At 35.0% G+C, this 18,772-nt stretch overlaps 1 protein-coding gene across 3 annotated transcripts in view; it reads right to left on the bottom strand.

The window, feature by feature from the left end:
- Focad (focadhesin) overlaps nt 1-18,772 on the bottom strand; it is a 296,580-nt gene that overhangs the window by 25,639 nt on the left and 252,169 nt on the right. For all 3 annotated transcript variants that reach the window (XM_046467321.2, XM_058586381.1, XM_058586382.1), the window contains exons 33-35: nt 18,292-18,363; nt 16,889-16,991; nt 14,975-15,055 (exon numbers count right to left, since the gene is read on the bottom strand). In XM_046467321.2, the coding sequence (XP_046323277.1) occupies nt 14,975-15,055; nt 16,889-16,991; nt 18,292-18,363 (256 nt within the window). The remainder of the gene's footprint in view (nt 1-14,974; nt 15,056-16,888; nt 16,992-18,291; nt 18,364-18,772) is intronic.

Below are 18,772 nucleotides of genomic sequence, written 5' to 3'. Positions count from 1 at the left end.
TGCACGTGTGAGACTCTGGGTTTAAACCGCAACACCACATAAAAATAAATAAATAAAATAAAGGTATTGTGTCCAACTACAACTAAAAATAAATAAATAAATATATATTTTTAAAAAGGCTACAGATGATAAACCCAAAGCCAGCATCATAGTGAATGGGTAAAAACTGAAAGCATTTCCTTTAAAATTCAAAACAAGATGAGGATGTCTTCTCTTACCACTCCTATTCAATAGTGTACTAGAAATTATAGAAAAAAGAGAAAGATTATAGAAAACAGAGAGAGTAGACAAGAGAAGGAAATATAAGAAATAAAAATAAGGAAAGTAGTCAAATTATCAATGTTTGCACATTATGAGATCCTACACTTAGAAGATCCAAAATACTCCACCAGAAGACTGCTACAGCTAATAAACAAATTCAGCAAATTAACAGGTTACAAAATCAAAAGCTTTCCTATATACTGATAATGAAGCTGCTGAGAAAGAAATCAGGAAAACAATCCCATTCATAAGTGCACCCCCACAAATAATAAAACACCTAGGAATAAATCTAACCAAGGAGGTGAAAGACCTCTACAATGAAAATTATAGAACACTGAAGAAAGAAACTGAAGAAAACACAAGATGACAGAAATACCTTCCATATTCATTGATCTGCAGAATCAATATTGTTAAAATGGCCATACTACCTAAAGCTATGCATAGATTCAATGTGATCCCCATCAAAATGCCAGTGACATTCTTCATAGAACTAGGGAAAAAATATTCTTAAAATTCATTTGGAAGAATAAAAGACTGAGAATAGTCAAAGCAGTTCTATGTCAAAAAAGCAATACTGGAGGCTTCAAACTACCTGACTTCAAATTACATGACAGAGCTATAGAAACAAAAACTTCATGTTACTGTCATAAAAACAGACACAGACCAATGAATGGTACAGAACAAAAGATGCAGAGACAAACCCATATAGATACAGCCACCTGATCCTTGACACAGGTACCAAACACATACACTAGAGAAAAGACAGCATCCTTAACAAATGATAATAAGAAAACTAGTTGTCTATATGTGGAAAAATGAGACTAGATTCTAAATTCTCACCCTGCATAAAAGTAAACTGAAAATGGATCAAAGACCTAGGATATAACAGAACCTATGAAACTCCTGGGGCAGGGGGAAACAGAGTCAAGACTCCAACATATAGGTACAGGCAATGATTTTCTCAATAGGACCAAAATAATGCCAAGAATTAATAAATGGGAAGGCATCAAATTAAAAAGATTCTGCACAGCAAAGGAAACTTCATTAAGAATATGAAGAAAGAACCTACAGAATGAGAGAGAAATCTTTGCCAGCTGCTTTTGGACAGAGGATTAATATCCAGAATATATAAAGAACTCAAAAAAATTAATATAAAAATGATAAATGGGCAAACAAACTAAACAGACACTTCAAGAAATAAAAATACCAACAGATACATGAAAAAATGTTCAACATCGTTGGCAATTAGGGAAATGCAAATCAAAATGACATTGAGATTTTATTTCACTTCAGTTAGAATGGCAGCCATCAAGAATCCAAACAATAATAAATGCTGTGAAGGATGTGAAGAAAAAGGAACACTTTCAAACTGTTGGTGGGATTGTACATTAGCATAACCCTCTGGAAATCAGTGTGGTGGATCCTCAAAAGAAAAGCAATGAAAGCACAATATGACTTGCTATATCACTCCTTGTCATTTATCCTAAAGAATTTAAGTCAGCATATTATAGTGATGCATGCATACCCATGTTTATAGCAGCACAATTCACAACAACCAAACCATGGAACCAGCCTAGGTATCTGTCAATCAATGAATACATAAAGAAAATGTGACATACATATACAATGTAGTTTATTTAGCTATTAAGGAGAATAAAATTATGGCATTTTCAGGAAAATGAACAGAACTTGAGAACATCATGTTAAGCAAAATAAACCAAACTCCGAATGTCAAGGGTGATATGTTTTCTCTCATATATGGAAGCTAGAGAGGAAAAAGCAAAAGAAAGGTGTGTGTGGCGGGGAGGTTTCATGAAAACTGAAGGGAAGAATAGAAGAGGAGAGGAGAGTACTAGGGGGAAGGAGGAGAGGAGGAAAAGGAGAAATACTGGGGAATGATATTGGCCAAATAATATTGTTAAATTGCGTGTATGTACGAATATGTGGTGATGAATCCCACCATTATGTACAAATTATAATGCACCAATAAAAACAAAGAAAAATTATATGCTAACAAATTAGATAATCTAGATTAAGTGCAAAAATTTCTAGAAAAACATAACTATGAAGTGACTCAGGAATAAACAGAAATTATGAACAAACCCACAACAAGTAAAGGTATCAAATCAGTAATTTAAAAAAATCTTCCATCAAAGAAAGATCCAGGAACAGAAAGCTTCATTAGTGAATTCTATCAAACATGCAAAGAATTAGCACCCATCTTTTTCAATTGCTTAAGAAGAAGAAGAAGAAGAAGAAGAAGAAGAAGAAGAAGAAGAAGAAATAATAGAAGAAGAAGAAGAAGAAGAAGAAGAAGAAGAAGAAGAAGAAGAAGAAGAAGAAGAAGAAGAAGAAGAAGAAGAAGAAGAAAGAGAAGGAGAAGGAGAAGGAGAAAATGGAACACTGTTTAACTTATCCTGTAAGACCAGCATTAAGATGACATCAAAGCTAGGCAATAATTAAGGAAAAAAGAAAAAACTAAAGGCAATATTCTTTATAAATATAGATCAAAAAATTCTGAAAGAAACACTAGCAAACCTAATCCAATAGCACATTAAAAGGATAATATGCCATGACAAACGGGATTTATTCCAGGAATTTAAGAATGGTTTCACATAAGAAAATTAGCTAGTGTAATACATAACATTAATAAAGAAAATTTTAGGGGCTGGGGATACAGCTCAGTTGGTAGAGTGCTTGCCTTGCATGCACAAGGCTCTGAGTTCAATTCCCAGCACCACAAAAACTGAAAATAAAAAATAAAGAAAATTTTAAAACCACATGACAATCTGAATTGATTATCAATTTTTTAAAAACAAAATCCAACACCATTGCCTGATAAAAATACTCAGAAAACCAAAAACAGAATGGAATTATCTCAACAAGATAAAGGGCATTTATGAAAAGCAACCCATGGCTAACCTCATACGCAATGATAAGAGATTGAAAGTGCCTCCTGGGCTGGGGATGTGGCTCAAGCGGTAGCGCGCTCGCCTGGCATGCGTGCGGCCCGGGTTCGATCCTCAGCACCACATACAAACAAAGATGTTGTGTCCGCTGAAAACTAGAAAATAAATATTAAAATTCTCTCTCTTAAAAAAAAAAAAAAACATGAAAGTGCCTCCTCTATGACTAGAAGCAAGATACAATGTTCACTGTCACCACTTCATCTTGAATGTTCTACCTATAACAGTTAGGAAAGAAAAATAAATAAAAGGCATTCAAATTGGAAAGAAAGAAGTAAAACTGTGTTTGCAGATGACATGATCCTATACATAGAAAATCCCAGAGAATCTTTTTTAAAAAACTAATAGAATAAAAGAAATTTTAAAAGTTGCAGGGAATAAGATCAAAACACAAAAATTGTTTCTATATTGCAACAACGAATAATTGGAAAAAAGAAATTAATAAACAATTCTACTTGGAAATAGCACTCAAAAGAACAAAATACTTCTGAATATATTTACCCAACATAAAAGATTTATACACTTGGAAGTACAAAATATTGTTGAAGAAGATAAAAGATGACCTAAACAAATGGGAAAACATTTCATGGTCTTGGAGTATAATACTTAACATTGTTATGATGACAGTATGACTCAAAGTGATCTACAAATTCAATGTAATCCCTAACAGAATCAATGCAATCCTTATCAAAATTCCAAGAACCTTTTAGGCATAAATGAAAAACTAATCTTCAAATTATTAAGGAATTGCAGAGGTCCCAAATAGCAAAACAATCTTGAAAAACAGCAATGTGGAGGATTCACACACACCAATTTCAAACTTAACTGTAGAGCCACAGTAATCAAAACAGTATGATGTAGGCACATATAGACCAGTGAGATAGAATTGAGAATCCGAAACAAACCCACACATTACAGCCAATTGATTTTGAACAATGGTGTCAAGACCATTCAATAGAGGACAGAATTGACTCTTCAACAAATGATGCTTTAAAAAAAGAAAAAAAAAGATGCTGAGGGCTGGGGATGCCACTCAATGGAAGGAGCACTTGCCTAGCATATGCAAGGCCCTAAGTTTAATCCCCAGTACTGCAAAAAACAAAATAAGCAAACAAACAAAAAGCATATGGTGCTGAGACAACTAGGAATCCATATGCAAAAAAAACAAAGTTGGCCACCTTACCTTATGCTATGTACAAGAATTAACTCAGAATGGACTAACAACCTACATATAAGGTCTAAACCAACTAAACTCTTAAAGGAAAAAAAAATAGGAGTAATTGTTGGCCTTGGATTTGGTAATGTATTCTTAGTTTGACATCAAATACACGAGCAACAGAAGAAAAAAATTAGACTTTCAAAGTTAAAAAATTTTGTGCAGAGAAATAAGAAAGTGAAAAGACAAGCTATAAGATGAAAGAATTTTCAAATCACAGATATGGGTCTCATCCAGAATACACCAAGAACTCTTACAACTCAACTATAAGAAGATAACCTAACTTTTTAAAAACAAGCAAAGGCTTAAAAGAGAATTTTCCAAATAAAATACACAAATGGTTAACAAAGATATAAGAAGATGCTCAACATCATTAGTTATTAGGGAAGTGCAAATCAAAGCCTCAAAAGATACCACTGCACATCCAATCAGATGGCAATCATGATAACAAAATGGAAAATAGTTGGCAATCATGTGAAGAAAATGCAACTGTCACATATTGTTGATGGGAATGTGAACAGTGCAGCCACTGTGAAGAAAGTTTGGCAGTTTCTCAAAAAGTTAAACAGAAATCCCATATGATCCAGTTCTTCCCCTCCTAGATATATATACCCCAAAGAATTAAAAACAGGTGTTCAAATAAAAACTTGTACACACTGTTCATAGCAGCAATACTTGGAACAGCCAAAAGGTAGAAATGACCCAAATGTCCATTGACTGATTAATAGATAAAATGTGGCATGTCCATGCAATGGGTTATTATTCAGCTATAAAAATAAATGAGGTAGATAGCTGCTACAACGCAGATGAACTTTGAAGACACTCCACTTGAAAGAACCCAGACACAAAAGGCCACCTATTATGTGATTCCATTCAAATACAATACTCAGAAAAGGCAAATCTATAGAGGCAAAAAGCAGATTATTGATTGCTGGGGGCTGAGGGAAGTGGGAAAGGGGGAACAAGCGGTCAATAAGTTCAAAGTTTCCTTTTGGGGTGATGAAAACATTCTAGAAGCAGAGGGTGAAGATGGTAGTACAATACTGTGAAGGCATTCAATACTACTGAATGTATATTTTATAATGGTTAAAAGGGTAAGTTTTGTGTTATGTATATAAAAAGCAGAGAAGGCATGAAGCAGTCTTTAGAGAAAAATGTAGAAAACCTAAGAGAAATTGATACCATGCATGCCCTGAAGAGAAAATAAAAGAAGAAGAAAGAAGAAAGAAAAAGGGAAGGGAAGGAATGAAAGAAAAAGAACTAAAGAACGAATGAACAAATGAACTAGGAAGAGAATTTCTGCCCTTGTATTTCTGGGAGTCCTAGGAATCCTTGTTGTAAGTATTTTTACTTTTGTGTCCATTTAAGTAAGTCTACAATAAAAAGTGCCCTAACACCATTGCTACCTAGGTTTTAGCCCCACCACTCCACTGAAACTGCCCTTGCTAAGATTTCTATTGGCCACCTAAATGCCAAATTCCCCAGTATTTTTAAGTCTTTTTTTTTCCATTCTTTTCCATCTCAAAGTGTATTATGCCCTCATTCTTGAAATAATTGCTTCCCTAAGCTTCTATATTCTTCTATAGATTCTCACTGCCTGAGCTTCTCCATGCTGAGTTTCAAATATTACTTATGTGTTGACAACAATAAATCCTTACTTCTACTTCAGGTCTTTTTCCCATATTTTAGAGAAAAGAACAGTCTCAAAATCAGCACATCTCTTAGTCTAGCCAAACACTCCACAACCTCCTGACTAGTTGGCCTCTCTTCCTATCAATATAGTAAGTTAAAACTAGTAGTGAACCCTCCACTGTTTGCCCCCAACACCTTTTTGCTTTTCAAAATACTGAAGCTCGGGCTGGGTATGTGGCTCAAACGGTAGCACGCTTGCCTGGCATGCGTGGGGCGCTGGGTTCGATCCTCAGCACCACATACAAATAAAATAAAGATGTTGTGTCCACTGAAAACTAAATAATAAATATTAAAAAATTCTCTCTCTCTCTTAAAAAAATACTGAAGCTCAACACTCCTACCACTTTCCTATAATGTACTCCCATTAGTTCTTGCTTTATTTCTTTTTGAGATATAATACTGGGAGCTCTGGAAATATTATCAGAGTTAATCAATGCAATTTCAATAATTCCTGACAAAGAAGGTAATTAAATTTATATTCATTCATTCAAACATTTATTGAGTAGCTATTAGGTGTCAAATACTGTTCCTAACAATGGTGACAGACTTGAACAAGACAGAACAGTTTCTATTCTCATGGGGCTTATACTGCAATGAGAAGACAAACAGAAAAGGGGGGGAAAAAAGACAAAACCAGGGTGGTCAATTTTGTGGTAAAAATAACAGGCTGAGATAGGAACTAACTGGTTGGCTATTCACATAATTCTATACTGATGACACATTTGTGGCAAGTGTCCCTATTCAATGTTGGCTACAAAGTGGAGTCTTTGGTTTCTCACAACAGAAACACAAAAATTAATTTGCTTTTTAAATGTCCTTTTGATACATGATTCATGGAAATGGCCTGATAAAATCACAGATGTTACAGTAAATACGTGCATGGAATAACATTTGTCTCCTATTAAGGAAATGTATACAATTCTGTGTTGGAAATTGACATTTTATAAACAGACTTCTATTTAGAAACTTTTTTAGATTGAATGCTTTCAATATTACATAAAATTTTATTCTAGATCCTTGGCAGAATTTACTACAGAAAAATTTGCAGTTTCCAGAGGTTGTGGGGAGCCAGGAAAAGGCATCTAATCAGTCCTGTAACACTAGGACCTTTTGTGAAATATGACCATTTTTTCAGATGTTTTATTGCTCGGACAATGAGCTTTCCTTTGACAGGACAATGGAACTTTCTCCAATGACTGCACTTTACTATACACTTTACGTATTGCTTCTATATTTGCTAAAATCGACCTGATATACAAGTGTCAGAAACAAGAACTTGTAAAATGGTTTGAAAATCACGTCAGTGCCTAATGCAATGAATCTTTTTACATTTAAAAGGGCAGAAAATCAGTTCCAAGAAACATAACTAGAATCACAAAAAGAAGTTTCACTATATTTGCAGGGAACAAATTCTGACATTAACTGGAATGAAGGGAACTACAGTAATTGTTAGAATAGAGAAAATATCTGGCAGTCCCATGAATTTGGGCGGGAGGGGTTATAGAAAGAAAGGGAGTCCCAAAGTCCATGGAGAAGAGATCACTGGCATGGGACAAAAAGACTCCAAATCTAAACAACAGGAAAGATCAGTTCCTGTTTTGCTGCTCTGTCTTCAAACAAGTGTCTTAGATAAGAAGAAATACTGTAATGCTTTATGAACAATAGATTTGAAACTGAGAATGCCTACGGGTACTTGTTAAAAAGATCCAGATGTTTTGAAACCTAAATACAAAGTTGCTTTAAATCTCTCATCCATTTGACAGCTTCAAAGTTATAAATGGCATATCCGAACATAATGCATTACAACAGGACCCATTATCGCACATACTTTGGCTACACCAAGGATCAGATCGCAATTCCACAACGCACATGTGTTACTAGTTCAGGAAGAGTCAGGCAACAAGTAGGCTACAGCCGGGGTGTGTATATTTTCCATCCCCAGCATCACATCACTTGTGTGGTATGGACATGTCTTTACTTTCTCTATTTTCAGAGTTGCTAGAGACAACTTAGATGAGAACTATTTTAAGTACACACACAAGCACACAAACATGTGCATATATGTGTGTAGATCAACAAGTATTTGAATACTTTTACAAGCCAGGTAGTCTGTTCTAAGTATTTAGGATAAAACACAGATGTTCCTCCTGCCCATTGACGAAATTAGAGTCTAATGAGGAAGAGTTTAAGCAACGAATTGAACAATAAAGTAAATAATGACACATATGTGAAATACTATGGAAAATATATAGGAATGCATCACATATGAAATCTAATGTAACTAAGAACATCAGGGAAGGCCCTATCTTCTCTTACCAAAAAAGAATGTTCAAATCAAGATGGAAACAATGAGGAAGCTTTTCTAGACAAAGTAGAAAACACAGGCAGAGATAATTATAGAATGTCAGATTTGTGGGAACTACGAGATGCTTTGATCCCTACAGGAAACTACTCTACCATCAGGATGGTTGGTGGAAATAATTGACGATTCTGAGACATCAGTCAGATACTAAAAGTTGGTAGGATATTTTCTTAAGAGCAAATACGTCAACAACATTCAGAGTTCCCAGGAATGAAAACATCCCAGGTTCTTTAGCACCAGGAAGGGCCACCAAGTCAAGGGTCAGAGGAGAGGGCACCCAGGGGATATGAGAACCTGAGTGAGGAAGGCAGTGTAGCAGGACCATGGCCCAGTAGGGACAGGAGATTGGGTACATATGAGATTGAGTGAACATTATTAATAAGGGGAGCCAAATGTTTTATTGAGAGAGGAAGGAATTAAAATATGAAAACAGAGAAAGGTAGAATGAACCCTGGTGGTGCTGAATTGGAACTGCACATATCAGTGGGAGTTCATGGTGATATATAGATGTAAATATAAATAAATACACATATAGAAATAAATACACACATTAAAGAGCAAACATATATTTTCTAGCTCTATGCACTGAGCAGGCCAGGGAGCTGTGATTTTTTTTTTCCCTGGTAGCAATGAGACACTCTGCAGTCAGATCTTAAGTTTCTAAATATCATTCTCTGCTACAAGGAATCTGGGCTGCTAAGTTGTTACAGGGCTGAAGATAGTACTAGATAAGCCTACAACAACTTCCTGTGTCATACAGCAATAAAGAACTCAGAGATTGACAGGATTGGGTCAAAAGGACACAAGAATCACTTGAAGAAGAACTTACTGGTCAAGTCAGGGACAATCTGAAGATCAAAATAATGAAGACAATTGAATAACAAATACATAAAATATAAAATTAAGAGTTCATACTAATGAAAAGGAAGGGAGAGAGGGAAGAAGGGAAGGAAGGAAAACCTCCTTAAAGCAAAATGCCTACTAAAGTAATGTACATAGAATGATAGAATTTAAAAATCATTTTTTGGCAATTATCATACTAGTAATTCAGGCAAGATACATTAAAGGATACCAAAACTAGTGGGTGAAAATAGGACATTTAAAAGTAAAAAATTTTTATTAATGATAAAGAAAATAATAACTTCATATGGAGAAACCTAGGAGATATCACTTTATCCACGTGGTCAGTAGGAGAAGGATACCCTGTGCCAGCTGATGGGTTACAATGAGAAAAAGAGAGTTCCATTTCTGTGATATTCCCAGTAAAAATGAGTGACCTAACTCCATAGGAGAAACACCAGGCAAATCCAAATTGAAGAGCATTCTATAAAATAACTGGCTTTTAATCTTGAAACATGATAGGATACAGGAACAGTTTCAGACTGAAGAAGACTAAGAGACATGGTGAACACACAAGTACCTTCTGGATTAGATCTTTCCAAGTAAATATGTCAATGGCGGGGAGTCCCTGGGTGAAGGGATATGGGAGTTTTTCCTTATAGGCAGAGAAATGTTTGCAACTTTTCTGTAAATTCTTGTGACTCTTTGGTAAGTCTAAATTATCTCAAAATAAAAAGTTAAAACACACTAAGTTTTAAAAAGAAATGCTATATAAGATGTACATTCTACTGTCATGTATAACTAAAAAAATTAATAAAAAAGAAATGCTAAAATTTAATTATAAAAATCTCTTGAATAATTCAGTAAATATATGCAAAAATGTTCATCCTTTCTGACAATGAATGCAAATAAAAGCATTCTGACTCATTTTTATTATCATCTTTGGCTTATCTATTTGTTTTGCTTTGTAATATTATACTATAACTAGAGGGGTTTATTCTTTGTTTACTAAGTAGAATTACATAAAATGACTCAAAATCCTTACAAAGGGTTCTATAAAGAAGATTCAATTATTTTCTCCATTTTGCAAAAGCAACTGAGGCTTAGGGTCTTAGGAGGCTTGCCTGAGTTGGAGAGACAGTAAACAGTGGTAGTGGGATGTGAATTCAGGCAGTCCAGCTCTTGTGCTTTTAACCTCTATGATACAGTGCTCTACATATTCATACAAGGCTGATGAATCGAAAACTGGCATGATCCTTCTGAAGAGCAAAGAGGCCATGCCATTCCCCTGGTCACCACATCATCAGACTCCTGTCCACTAATAAACTGCTGAGAATTTATCCTAAGGAAAGATATTGCAAACGAGAGACAGCTACATTCATAAAGATATTCACTATGATAAAAAAATTAATAACCAATAGAGTAATGATTAAGTTAATTAGGACTCACCAACTTGATAAAATATTCTACAAACATCTAAAAATATTAACAATGGAGATAGATATATTGGGAATGGGAAAATGTTTATAATATGAAGTTAAAAAATACAAATACACATAAACAGGGAAATGTGTAAAAATTGTATGTGTATAAAATCATTAATTTAAAAAGTAACATTTAAAATTAATATCTATAGAGTCATGGGATAATCACTGACTTTTTCCTTCCACACATTTTAATGTTTGCAACAAAGATAAAACAGTGGCTCATGCCTCTAATCTCAGCAACTCAGGAGGCTGAGGCAGGAGGAACACAAGTTCAAAGCCAGCCTCAGCAACTTATTGAGGCCCTAAGCAACTCAGCAAGACTGTATCTCTAAATATTAAAACAAAAAAAAGGTCTGAAGGTGTGGCTCAGTGATAAAGTACCCCTGGGTTCAATCCTGTGTTCCAAAACAATAAATAAATAAAAGATAAAACCCATGAAAAACATCCTCTATAGACAACTGTTCAGAAACTGATGAATGGGATTCTTTCTATACTTCTTCCAAGCCTCCTTTTGGAGGAGATAAGTGGTAAGTGTCCATTTATGTGAAAATTCATTAAATTTTTAAAAATCATATAAGATAATATAAACCTTATGAATATAATACCTACACACATATAGGGGGATATATAATGTTGTATATATAGTTGCTGTCTCTAGGTGGTGCTATTATGGGAGGTTCTTTTTTTATTTTATTTGTTCTTTTTAGTTATACATGACAGTAGAGTATATTTTGACACATTTATACAAACATGAAGTATGTCTTATTCTAATTAAGATCCCAGTCTTGTGGATGTATGTGATGTGGAGATTCACTGTGGTGTATTCATATATGTGAATAGGAAAGTCATATTAGATTCATCCTGTCTTTCCTTTATCTTCTTTATATCATTTTTGAACACAGTATTTTACACCTGTACTTATTTCTCATGATATTTTTAAAGAGTTGTATAGGTAAAGTATTACTAAGCTAAAATATTATAAAAATTATACATAGTCTTGGCAACCAACTCCATAATTTCATCAAAAAGCAGACCACTTTCTCATATTATTCTATATTCAGCTCACTAATTCTGTTCCTTTGGCTAGATTTCTTCTCAACAACTATCTCATGCTCAAAATCCAAAAATGACCAAGAATATACCCATTTTAATGTTTATAACATTTGTGTACAAGTCTACTTATACACACAGATCACTGACCAATCAACTCATATTAAGAAGGAAATCCATTCATAAGGACTATACACACTATACACTATACACATATATAAGATATATATATCTTATATATTTTTCTCAGATGAGACTTCTTACTGTGAACTTTAGAGCCTAATGGAAAAATATAAGCTTGGAAAGTATTACTGAGTCAAATTACTCAGTAATAGAATGACAACAAAAATAATCCTATTATGTAGAAATATCTAATGTTAGCATCAGAAAGAGATAATACCTTTATTAAATACTTTAAATACATCTTCAATTTTCTGTAAAAGAGGCAGATAAACAATGAAATCTGAATGTGATAGAGAAAACAAAGATTAGAAATAAAGAATAAATGAGTAGAAAAAAATCATAAGAATAAAAAATTAGATGCCTTTATCAGAAGGAATAATTCATGATAGGAGGATTTTAAGCCTAGCAGAGTGAAGAAATGTCCACAGAAAAAGAGAATGAGCACAAAGGGTAAGGATACATCTGATAGGAGGAGGCCAGGGCCATCAGGGAAGCAGAGGAATGTTAAATGGTATACAAAAAGCAATTACATTCAAAGCCATGAACTGAAATCTTTAGAAACTGAATGAAGTTCATTGACTTGGTATGGTTTTCAACTGTCTGCCTCTGTGAAGGAATGAACATGCCATGAACATCCTGTCTGTCCTATCACATAAGTATAAAGTGAGCAAAGAAAGGCTTCCTGAGCCTCAGAAAGCCGATTAATATGTTTGCTATCTCAAAATTTGATTGGCTAGGATGAAAATCACAATGCCCAATCTCATCCTGGCATAAGTGTGGCTCAGATACAACCCATCAGTTTTCCTCTTGTGAGTTAATGTTAGCTACAAAGAGCACACGGAGGCAGCGAAACCAAGCCATCCCTGAAGTTACTATCTTCAGCCTACGCCAAGCATGAGTTTTCTTCTCTAAAACCATTTCTTCCTCAAAAGAGTTCACCAAAGTTGTCATCCTTCCTATCAGCAGCCCCACTGAGCTCTGGTGAGTGACATCCAGACATTTAAACTCAAAAGCTGCTTCAGAAGGGAGTTATTAAAATTCAAATGAGCTGGGCATATTGAAGAAGAAAACACTCGTTTGCATGCACACCTCCGCTTTTGGCCATCCCATTTAGTCCCATAGAGCAGAGTCTGGTTTTGTTTTTGTAAATGGGCTTTGGAGGCGGAGGTCAGCCTCCCACGGCCCCCACTCCTCTGGGGTCATCATTACTAATGTGTAAGGCTGAATAGACTTTCCTCTGAATCTAGTCAGCAAACCTGACAAGAAGGCAGCCCTCTCCCACAACCTGAAAATGCCAAAAATCCAATTGGTAATATGGCTTTTTTTAATACTTCATTTATCAGTTTTAAAATAGCTTTCAGCAAGACTGCACATCACAACACTGATTCGGTCACAACCTGATTTTTCAGTCTTAGAGCAGAACAGATCCTGCTGTGCCATGACTCCATAATCATAAAAATATTATATTTAACCAAAAGTTCCCCATAAGATTCAGAGAAAATTCATTTCTGCCAAGAAATACTGGTCTGGGGAGTCAACTGGCATTTTATTTACTTGAGCAGGAAAAGAATCTTTCATTTGACCCAGGAGATTTGACTTTACTTCTCCCCAAAATATCTTACCTTATCATCATTTAAAAATTTTATAAAAATGAGCAACCTAACAAAAACATAGCAAAAATATATTGTGCTAGTATCATTCTGGCCATGGAAATTTTAGATGCTTATTTAGTAAGAATTGAATTTCTTACTAATGGAGACATCTTTATCTATTTTAAGAAGACTTAATTCATAGCAATATAATCACTAAAATAATTTGCAAATTATACATAATACACAATGTTTGTCAATACCTGTGTCATGTACAACAATGACATATGTCAGTTTTTATTAAGGATAATTAAAAGCAAATAATGCTAACAAACAACCATAGGATAATATCACATATTCTAGAACTCCAGAAACTAAAGAAATGTCTCCAGGCTATGACAATTATTCATAATCTGGAAGCTCCAGGATTACTGTACTCAGTGGGAAATCAGACAATGTGACCTTTAAATTCCTTTCCAATGGTGAGATTTTATTCTTCCATGACCTTCATCAATCAAACTGTTTCCTCCAGATTTCTTCTAGTTTTTAATTTTGATTTGTTTAAAAACTTTTTTCTTCCCACAGTCATAATGATCTTGCTACAGTATAGGTACTCATTTTGCCAAACCAAGAAAGAATAAAACCAACAAACATCAATGAGGAATATTACATTAATGAAGCTGGTGGCTGAGCCATGATATGATCAGTTTTAATCCATTTTTTTCCTTACACCTTCAAAAAGTATACGTGTAGCACTAAAGAACACACATTCATGTGGCATTGCTCTGATGCCAGTTAAAACAGGGCATTAAATCTGTTTTCAAATTGCTTGTGTGCTAATGTGGTAGCTGCCACACAGAATCACAAAGGGACAAATGTGTACTGAGAAAAAGAACACAAACTAAAAATAAGACCTAGAGCCAGTGATTCCAACACCACCATGTGGTGCAGGGGCAAGACTTACTTCCCAGACAGTTCTGGGACCCAAAATGTACCAGGTGTTTTCTCTTCTTAGATCACATTCACTTGACATAGACAGGAAAAGTAATGTGTGTCTTTTGAAATGGCTCAATAGAAGATTAAGATTTTCATGGAGCCATTCAAGATCACTGACAGTGATTTAAAGAGACTATACAGTGTGTGTATTTATGGAACAATTACTGTAGTTTGCCTCTAGCTTATATCTATTAGAAAGATGGTTTGGCAGAAGAAAACACTACCCGGCTTCAGATTTGTACTGTTTAATTCCACAAAGGCATGCTTAGGGCATACAAACCTACTTAACATGTAGAAAGAATGACAAAATTCAAGAAAATGTGCTCACTTGCCTTTTTTTCCTCCTGAAATGAAGAAGCCAATGGCTGCTCTAATAAAACTGCTTTCAGGCAAATAGCTATAGTCGGTAGGAACTGTGGAGACAGAAAATGATCAAATTAACCAGTGAACTTGGCAAGACTAATGAAGGAGAGATAATGATCTCATGCTGCCATATCAACCTAGAGACAAAGCGGAGATGTTTATGCCATTAATCTCAGCACAATAGTCTGTAGCTGCAACTAATTCTATTAGACTAAGTGACTGGCCTTGAAGTAATCACTTAAGCTATACAGGCAAATCTAAAATGGTGGCTAACCCAGCAGACTGAAAAAAAAAAAAAAATCACAGAGGATGAATATTTGACTGAAGTGGTTTACAAAAATCCTTTTTACAATGTCACATCAGTGACCTCCCATCCAGTGACTCCTCAGGATCAGCAAGGAGATGGCTGAGCTTCCTAAGGCTTAAAACGCTATTCTAGGGGCCACTTCAGGACATGCAGAATCAGATTTGAACCTTGTAAATTCAACATAAGCATTTTTCGGTATAAACAGCACCAGCCTCTTACCTAAGACAGAGACCTCTAAGTGATCAACATGGACAAATAGCCATATGTAGCTGCTGACCTGGAACATGGAGACAGTGACATTTATGCTAGTTGAGTCCTGAGAGTCTCCTAAATCCTTTTCCTCCCAGTCCCCCATAATTGTTTCATGAGATGGTTTTTACTGCAATAAACGGCTCAATTGGAAAATTCCATCAGGAACAAGTAGCTGTATTTTTCCAGACACACAGGCAACTTGTTCAAAAGAACCTGGGTGTAAGATGATTCACTATGACCCGAGTTGAGTGTATGTGGGCCAGACCAAGCAGCCCATAATAGGACAATTAAAAGCCTACATAAAAAAAGCAAGGCCTGACATAAATACGCTAGCTTACCAGGATACTGAGTAAGAGCCTCAAAACTAGCAATACCAAAGGTTCCAGCATAACTAAGTTTTCTTTATCATCTTCCCATTTTAATATGACAACTTCCAGCTGTCTAAAGTTAATTATGTTAATTATCCTGTGCACCAATGTCCTATTCCTATAGCTACAGAGTAATAGAAGGGAGGAAGTAGTAATCACAGTAGCCCATACTTACGGTAACACTATCAGTAGAGGATCTTTCAGGGATAAATGAAACAAAGTTTTAATGAGGAATCTTTGGTACCTACACCTTTCTGGCCTGGGTCCAAGATAGTCCATGGGTTCAAATTCTATAAAGAGCAAAGAGCAGATGTACTAACCCTTCCCCAGAAAATCTCAAGTACAAACATAAATTAAGTATGTGGGGGTTATAAATATTTTTATTGCTTTTATTAAAAAGCTACAAATAGAAAAGCCTTTGTGTTAAGACCAAGGATTTCAGTTCCAAGACCACTGAGGTACACATCTTTAAATGTACTTACCCCATTATTTTAATAAAACCAGGATCCAGAAAAATTCCAGCCATACATAAGGAGACATTCAATGAAACATAATACCATTACATCTAGTAAAATAAAATAGTCTGTTTCAAGCTTCACAGGCATGGCTCCTCATTTATGCGTTTGTCACTCAACTAACTCTATATATAAATCACATAATCTTCCAGAGTATTAGATTCTACATTGTAAGATATGTGGGTTAACTGAATGTCTACACTATCCTCTAAGGAAGCAAAGAGGAGGAGTAAAGAAACACGGAGTTCGGAGAGCAACTACAACTGCCTACCACGTGACCCATGGCAAATCGATGGCCGCTCACACCCAACTCACTCAGAAAAAACAGAGATGGTCATACCCACCACTAAGGGTTAATGTGAAGATTAGTGCCCTTAACAAAATACAGAGCCTGAGTCAACAATTACTCCCAGTTCCAGTGTTTTAGGACCTTACGCTTACCAGAGGTTCTGCTTTGATTTGAGGACAGAGTAGAGAGATGAAGATGTCCTAGAAGCCAGATTGCATTTGACTGAACACCAATAGCCCCAGAGACACTGGTGACCTATAGATGAAAATATAACAGTTAAATTATGGGCAAAATCCAATCTCCATTCAATATAGAAAGTCACTAATCTTTTATGTGCTAATAGCTTGGCGGGTAAGTAGAAGTTCTATGACAAGATGAGATTTCATGTGTCTCAAAAACTAGATCTGAATCATAGAGGTGCTCAACAAGTGGTTGCTGAGTTACTGAATGAATCAATTAACCAGTTGATTAATCAATCACAACAAAAAGTATTAGTGGTCTTCCCAGGTTCCACTGAGTTAGCCTGGTCTCAAAGAAACTTTAAAACAGTGAAAGAAAATTTAAAATGCAGAAAAGTTGCTTAAAACTAACACACTTCTAAAAATTGAAGGAGATGATATTTTTTCTTTTCTTTAAATAATGTCCTATTACTGCTTCATCATTCAGAATAAGCATTTTTAAAATAATAGTTTAAAATGTGAGATTTTTACCCCAACAATAGATTTTTCTCCCAAGTTATAGCAACTTAAAGTTTCCAAATTTTTTTTTTAGCATATTCATATTCATATATGCAAAAGAGTTTTTATGTCCTGAGATTTATGTTTGCTTTTGAAAGCAAGAATTACTAAAACTCCTTTATGTGGTAGATATTATAATCAGCCATATTTCATAAGAATGAAAACAAATATGCTAAATGAAAATAAAAAGATATAAAGTTCTATATAAAGAAAGACTACCAACAATGCAAACAAAGTAAGAATGCTTAAAGAAAGATATGGCCAAATATTAGCAGCAGTTGCTTCAGGTTTCAAGGAACATCAGTGATGTTTTTTTCAACTACTTTCATTCAGTACCTTTAAATTTTAAGCAATAAACAATCATTTAAAAAAATAATAAAAGATAAAAACATTTCTTAGCAGAGGAATATGTTCATTGTCATTGTAACAATGACAATGATTTACTCAAATATTTTATCAATGGCCTCTGAACTAGCATCTCTTGACCATTCTTCATGGATATCTGCCCTGCCCCTGGATCACCTACTCATTTTCCTTGTCCCGAGGGCCTCATATTCCTTGCAGGGTCAGGTGGTAATTGTTAAGAGAAATCAGTACCAACTTATCTTTTAAAAATATCAGCTTTCTCTTTTTTCCAGAGGCAGTAGATTTTTGTGAATACAGGACCATATGGCCCTCCCAAATACCCTTTGAACTCAGCACAAATACCCAGAGATTTCCCCCATTTTCTAGGTAAAACATTTTATATTATGTAATAAGATGAAGGACTAGGAAGAGAACTGTTTTTCTACCCAAGGATTTTAGATTTCTCTTCTCACCTGAGTTAAAGTTCTAATGACTTCATTAAGTCTGCCTTGAAACTGCGAAGTCTGGATGGCTTCTGACTTCAGCTGAAAGAAAAAGGAGAAATATCCATCACTACCTGCCACCCCTGAAGTAAATAATTACATTCCCAGCGCATGAGTGATCATTTTCTAAGCCATGGAATAATGTACCATATGTCCTTATAAACATAAGGACAAACATATATAATTCAAACACAAGGCAGTGAGCTCCTCAAAGGCAGTGCCCATGCTTTGAGATTGATTTTTTTTTTTTTTAAGTACCTGTGCAGCGTAGCACACAGTAGTCATTGAATAAACTTCCACTGGATGAACAAAGGCACTCCTTTAGAATTACATATAAATTTACACATGCATGTCCACTGTGAAATCATTTTGAAGTGAAAGAACACCTACACAGATATAAACTTAGACATTATGCATGCAAACTGGTGGTTTTTGTGAATGGCTTCTGAAA

Source organism: Marmota monax, unplaced genomic scaffold (assembly GCF_021218885.2).
Source record: "Marmota monax isolate L192 unplaced genomic scaffold, Marmota_monax_Labrador192_F-V1.1 WCK01_AAM20220418_F8-fsc00033, whole genome shotgun sequence".
Lineage (NCBI taxonomy): Eukaryota > Metazoa > Chordata > Mammalia > Rodentia > Sciuridae > Marmota > Marmota monax.
Note: the sequence above shows the minus strand (reverse complement) of the source record. Positions and strands in the feature narration are given on the sequence as shown.